Consider the following 6,773-nt stretch of genomic DNA (forward strand, 5'->3'; position numbering starts at 1 on the left):
TGATAAAAGGGATAATTACTCGAGATTGGTAAATACAAGTTTTTTCTTCTAGAAACGGAGGTTCAAATACATACTCTTGGTTTCCAGAAAGGAGCGAGTCCAAAATTTTGTTAGCAGAAGGTAACGTGGCCTTTGAACTCTTAGCATCCTTGGCCTTCTTAGATTTGGTGGCTCCAATTGTTAAAATAATAAGAGTTTACGAAGAAGATAGTTGGGTTTTTTGAGAAAAAATACAACAAAATAGGAGAACAAGAGAGAACTGAAGAAGAAAAAGTGAGAGATGAAAATGAACAAGTTTTTATTGTGGAGTAAAGAAACCATTCAGTGTTAAAAATTTGACATTTAGGATAATAGCGTGGGACACGTGTAATGTGTTTAGAGGATGATCGAGCGGTTGATGTTTGAGTGACCCACATTTTCCTTGAAAATAGGAAATCATGAGTGCTTTCTGAATCATGCATGTCTCAATGTGTCGTAAGTACAGTTTCACTGCGTCGAAAACATTCAAAAAATGTATTTTTCTTCCTTTGGTCGAAAAATGACATTTTTGGGGGACAATCTATTAGATGGATTTTTTCGACGTATCCCAAATTTAAAGTGTTTAAAGATATTTAGCCACGCGGGTTGACATCTCTTTGAAAAGAATTTAGGAGAGGAGTTTGACAGCTTGGTTCAGAGGACCACGGCGAAGCCCCATATGCGCAGTAGAATTGAGAAATAGTAAATTTTCGATTTGGGAAGGATTGTAACTGAAGGATTCAAAAGTTGAAACAAGGCTAACCGTTTCTTGGCCTTATATACACTCAAAGGACACATAGAAGTGAGTTAAGAGCGAAAAGCATGCAAACAGAATTGTGTCAGCGTCTGAAGAAAGAGACGTTCACGACAATTATGTAGTTTTCATTATAAATAGGAAATTCTAGTATTAGATTTCATGTGTTGCAATTTCTACAGAAACTCATTATACTCAAAATATCCTAGTAAAAGTGAGAAAAGAGTGCAATTAAGTGCAATGTATGTATTCAAACATCACTTTTCATTTTACTAAAGTCTTTTACACAGATATTTTCCAGTATTATTTACTTTCTGTCAAAATATTTATCTTCCTTGCATTTACAGTCTATTTCCACTTAAATCCTTACTTTATTCTAAGGATTACGATCACGTCAAAATCTGCTTCTTTTTGCACATAAATCATACTAAAACACCAGAAACTTTATACACATATATCATAGGATCACCTAGCCGATCTTGCAAGTAACCCTTTTGGGAGGACTAACGCTTGTTTGCCAAATTTTACGGCGAACTACATCGTTGAAAACGTCAAAGTCATTTATTGAATATGCATTGAGTCGAAATTAATCTGTCGATCTGAACCGAACAAACACCGCACCAAGACGGGAAAACAAAATAACGCTGCAATAAGACAACGACCAACACAACATCGCACAAAGACGACGAAATCACGAAGAATTAAACTAAAATATATGTGAAATCACTTATTTGAATAAAAAAGAAAATTTTAAAGGGGTGATTTTGGATAAGAAATTAACCCTAAAATCACCACTCTTCAGTGGATGAAGAAAAAGAGAAACCTGAATTGAAGAAAGAAGAGAGGCGATTGCTGAACAGGCGTGTTAATCTCATTATATAAATGGTTAAAAGAATTTATAACTGTCTCACATAGGTTGGTTAAAAGAATTTATAACTATCTCACATAGGTAGCTTGATAGGTAAGCTAAGAGTCATTGAAATATTTTGTTTCCAATATCTTCAAAATGATTTAAATTTAGAGTTAAATATGATTTCGGCTCTTATATATAAATATCTCAACTTTCATTTTTACTTCTTACTAAAAAAATAATATATTTTAGTCCTTGCCAAAACTTTATGCATGTAATTTTAGTCCCTTTTGTTAAATCAATGTGTATTTTTGAAGGATTATTTTGAAGATATGTTTAGAACGTTATAAAAAGTTTCTCAAAAATTTGATTTCTAACTCGAGGTTTTCATTACTTTTATCATTATCTTTTGAAATTTAAAAAACTCATATTTAATTCTTTTAATTTTAAAAAATTCTAAAATTTAGTAAAAAAAAATGTTTTATTGTATTCTAAAGATGTATGAAAAAATTATTCAAAAAGGTGAATTCTTATTTACCCAACTCAAAAAGTTGGGTAAGGTTACCTTCCTTTGTAAAATGTTTTGAAAACAACAAATATTTATAGTATTTTAATAAATAATTAAATGTGTTAAATGAGATGGAATCATGTGATTGGTTGAAGATGCACTACCCATCTTTTTGTAGTGATGGGTAGAGAAGTTGTCCCCATTCAAAAATTTAAAAATTTAAGGATAATTAAACCGTTTTTAAAATTTTAAAAATAACAAGAACTAAAGCAGCATGAATAAAATTTTCATAGAGATTAAAATATATTATTTTTTAGTTGGAACTAAAAATGAAAGTTGAGATTTTATAAGGATAAAAACATATTTAAACCTTAATTTTATTTCGTGTTAAGAATTGTATTTAAATTTATGAAAAAAAAAATTGTGAGCCTATAATTGTATTTAAATTTATGGGGATTTGATTGTGGAAACTAAAAAATAATTCATCATCAATATTGTGTATTAGAAAGAGTTTCCTGATCGATTAATGTTACAAAGCAACACTAAGAAGACTTCCAGGAAGTCTTATAATATGTATAAGCATTCAAACATTCAAAAATAAGCACATAACTGATAACACTTAGAACAGAAGAGGGATTACCTACAAACAAAATCCATTCCTTCTTTCTAAAACAAAATCATTTGTGTGGAAACTTGATCCAGCAGCACTAGCCAATGAAAGAACTATAATTTTCAAATTTGGAGGAAATATGAAGACTAAAATTGCTTGAACACTCAATAAATTCAAAATCACTAAATTTAGAAAATATGGACTCAAAATACAATTAAAATTCATTTAAATTTATCATAATTATCATTTTCCACATTCTTACTTCAACATAATACTATTAAACAATTGCACATTTTTAAATATAAAGAATTACAATTTAAAAGTAAAAATTTAAAATATCATTTTAGAGATGTTACAAATTACAATATATTTAATAGTAGTACACCATGTGAGACACATAATACAGCCTCACAAACAAAGTCCTAATTTAAAAGAACCTTCAATTTGTATCTAACCTTCATTGCTCTCATCAACTTTGGGTCTAGTGTTCATAAGAACCTGTAAATAAATAACATCAAATAAATTTTTATTTAACATGATAATTGTTATATATTTCTATGGTAATCGGGTCCAATCTGTCAGACATGTCCACTTTCCTCGTATTTTTTGTGAAACAGACTAATGTCTTAAGTTTGCACTCTCTAATATGCATGTTCCATTCTATTATTTTTGCAAATTTTTACATGCGCAGACATTTATATAAATTTTGGCAATTTTCTATCGGTCCAGCCTATTCCATCCTCATTATTCTACAGGACGGGTTTAAGTTTCAAAATCACACATCAATTATTTCTGTTCTATTCCGCCTTTTTTTTACTAGTATTTATGGGAGGGACATGCCAATTTGACTGGTAAGTGACAAATTAATTACTCATTTTAGATTATGTTACCTTTCTGAGCATGGTGTTCTCATTCATCAATGTTGAAATACGTTCTTCTAAATTGGAGTTCTTATCTTCCATTTCTTTAGCTCTTGATTCTAACTCATTCACATACACTTTCTTTCTTTCTCTAGCTTGTTGGGCAGAGACCCTATTCCTTAGCAACCTGTATATGTAACATTTACGAAACGAACCGTTACATTAAATGTTCTTATTTCTTACATGAATTTCACATAAATAGCTAAAATTTGTGTTATACTCTCTCAATGTCTCTTATTTATAAACAATATATCTGATCAATATATTGTTCAAGTAGATATTACATATATTTGAAAAGTAAATTTTTTCTTATAAATAATATATCAGGAAGAATAGTATGTATTTATGTACATACCTTTTGAGTCGTCTGTACTCTTTATCGACCGGGTTTCTTCCACGACGACGCTTTCCGGCTTGAAGTTGAGGATCTGTTGCATTGTTTTGATTGTTTTGATTTGTTGCTTCAGAATGAACACTTTGACATTGTGTAGCTTCTACATCTGGAACTTCGAATAAGTCTTCATCACTATCTTCTGAGATTTTTGTAAAGAGAATATAACTTGTTAACACGACATATCTAATATGCACTAAATATTGACTTGGCAGACAATGTCAAATTATCCATCTAAAACGTCTTTTTTTACTTTTAGCAAATTGGTTTAATAGGGGAGAGGGTAAAGATAATTCAGAGTTTGGTTAAGTAATAGGTAAAATTCAATAAAAAGTTTTTTCATTTAAATTTAAAATTGGAGTGTTTTTTAGAACTTTTCATCTCTTAGGTGAGTTAATTAATCACTTAAGTATAATCACTTCTTTCATATAGAAGATATTAAACACACATATTCTATCATATAAATTCAATCTAATTATATAATTGATATTTATACCCCGTCTCATAATTCCAATGATAGAACAAGGATTATTTACTAAAATAATTTTATTAATAATATGTAGTGGAATAGTTGCAAGAAATAAAACACAATAAATAAGGGTAAATTATTGAGAAAAAAAATAATAAATATCGCATTGGTATTTTAAAGAGGCAAATAATTTGAAACAAATAAAAATAGGAAATATGACACATATTTTGAGACGGAGAGAATATTAAAATATGAGGGAAGGCCCATTTTGGTATCTCATAAAAATTACAAACTTCAAATTAATTTCTAAACAAAAAAACTCGATTTAATCCTTTACAAAATAAGAGTAACATATGTCTTTACCACTATATTAATGTACATTTGTGATAGATAATTGAATAATTCTTATTATTTGTAATAATATTAAACTCTGAACCTTTAAATTTACATTTTTATTTACAAAATTCATTAATAGATTTACATACAATGATTTGTCATGTTTAACAAGTAACTTGTCATTTTAAAAACAAAAACATCATTAATTTTAACAAAATTGTTTAATCTGAATTATTAAGTTAAGTATTCATCATTAAAATTTTTAAGTGAAATTTTTTCTGCATTACTTTCACATCATATTTAAGAAAAGTTTTTCACCAATCTAACTTATATTCATTTGAATTGATCATTGGAAAAGAAGATCATTCTCTGGATAGAGTTTGATACAATTGCAACAACTTTGTACGAATCTATTATTTAAATTCTATTTTGTTCACTCAATATAAATGATCATTATATTCAAGTAAGAGTGGTGTAATTTCTCGTGTGTGTTGTAAAATCAAAATGTGGTATGTATTTGCGATTGTGTTAAATAGTTAAAAAAGTAAAATGGATTGATAATAACATATCTGACCTGATAAAAGTTAAAATGAAGTTGAGTACCTTTGTTTAAAAAGGAAAATCATGATATATAATATAATTTAGTATTCTATTTTTCTGAATTTATTCTAAATTGAGATAGATTAATTATCCGGAAATATTTTTTTAAAATAGATGAGAAAGTATGTTCTAAATACCTACCTATATGAGAAATTAGAGACCAGCAATATAATAATAATAATAATAATAATAATAATAATAATAATAATAATAATAATAATAATAATAATAATAATAATAATAATAATAATAATAATAATAATAATAATAATAATAAAACAGAATTCTCCTTTTAGACAAGGAATTTATGTCAACAAGGTGGTGGGTGTATCTTTGTACTAGTTTTTAGATAATTTATTAACATTATCACCAAACCCTTTGTTGTTCATAAGAAGAAAAAAAAATCAGCCAACCCTTTATTTAATTCATAAAAGGGCCCACAATAAGGATCAACTAACTTATATCATCTCCCTACTTTTCTCAAAAAACAAATTGTTTTTACATGATCAGAATCCAACATATATATTAAACTAATATATTTAGTAGCATCTAGTAGGTTTGGACTTTGGTTTAGCCAATCATACATATTTTCCTAATAAAATATTGATATAGATTCTTGACTTTAGATTATGTCCAAACAAAAGATGTAAACTTTAATATAAAATAATAATAAAAAATTGAGAGTTACCAAATCTTTGTGGAGGCATGGGAGGGAGCCTATTCCATGAAGAAGATGAAGAAGAAGGTGCTCCTGTTGTTGTTTCCTTCATGTGAGTGATGTGTGTTTTTTGCAGTGTTTGGGGTTTGTTTTGAGTTTTTGAAATTTTGTTGTACTAAAAAGTGAAAACATTGGTTTTGAAAAGAGTGATGGGACCTGAGAGTTTTGGTGCAGAAATGAACACGTTGATGTGCACGGAGCCAAAACTTTTGTTCTGTGTTTTTCTTAGGTTTTCGTAGCCTCTATAGTCTATAGTGTGTTGTTGTACTATGTTTAATATTTATTTATTTTTGTTTGATTTAAGTGTACTTTTAATTTCTGCTTTTATTCATTTGCGATTTTTTATTTCTTACTTTATTATTTTGGTTTTTAACAAGAAAAATCTCACCTATAAATTATGAGGTTTAGATTTAATTATGTGACAGATAAGTTATTTGTGCGACAACTCGGTTGATGACTTGGGTCACTTTACAGTTTACACTATTGAAAGATTTTGACTTGATAAACATTTTTTATTTTAAAGAGAGTAATTTAGTTTTTGAGAAAAATAATTATATATTTTAGTTTTTATTTAAGATAAACTAAAAATGTTTCATCAA

The 6,773-nt window shown here is 28.0% G+C and overlaps 1 protein-coding gene across 1 annotated transcript; it reads right to left on the reverse strand.

Annotated features, from left to right (window-relative positions):
- Positions 1-2,960: 2,960 nt before the first annotated feature.
- LOC131641416 (transcription factor HY5-like) lies at positions 2,961-6,415 on the reverse strand. Its single transcript, XM_058911715.1, has 4 exons — positions 6,145-6,415; positions 4,016-4,193; positions 3,631-3,787; positions 2,961-3,238 (listed from the first exon to the last, which is right to left on the reverse strand). The coding sequence occupies exons 1-4, from the start codon at positions 6,224-6,226 to the stop codon at positions 3,191-3,193; spliced, it is 465 nt and encodes a 154-aa protein (XP_058767698.1). The 5' UTR covers positions 6,227-6,415; the 3' UTR covers positions 2,961-3,190.
- Positions 6,416-6,773: the final 358 nt, after the last annotated feature.

The sequence above is a fragment of the Vicia villosa genome, unplaced genomic scaffold (assembly GCF_029867415.1).
Source record: "Vicia villosa cultivar HV-30 ecotype Madison, WI unplaced genomic scaffold, Vvil1.0 ctg.003724F_1_1, whole genome shotgun sequence".
NCBI classification, from domain to species: domain Eukaryota; kingdom Viridiplantae; phylum Streptophyta; class Magnoliopsida; order Fabales; family Fabaceae; genus Vicia; species Vicia villosa.

Excerpts from the sequence above, each read along its gene's own strand:
- LOC131641416 (XM_058911715.1), bottom strand. The coding sequence starts at position 6,226 with ATGAAGGAAACAACAACAGGAGCACCTTCTTCTTCATCTTCTTCATGG. Across the intron at positions 4,194-6,144 it reads CATGCCTCCACAAAGATTTG|AAGATAGTGATGAAGACTTA; the intron begins GTAACTCTCAAT and ends CAAAAATCTCAG. Across the intron at positions 3,239-3,630 it reads AGAACACCATGCTCAGAAAG|GTTCTTATGAACACTAGACC; the intron begins GTAACATAATCT and ends ATTTATTTACAG.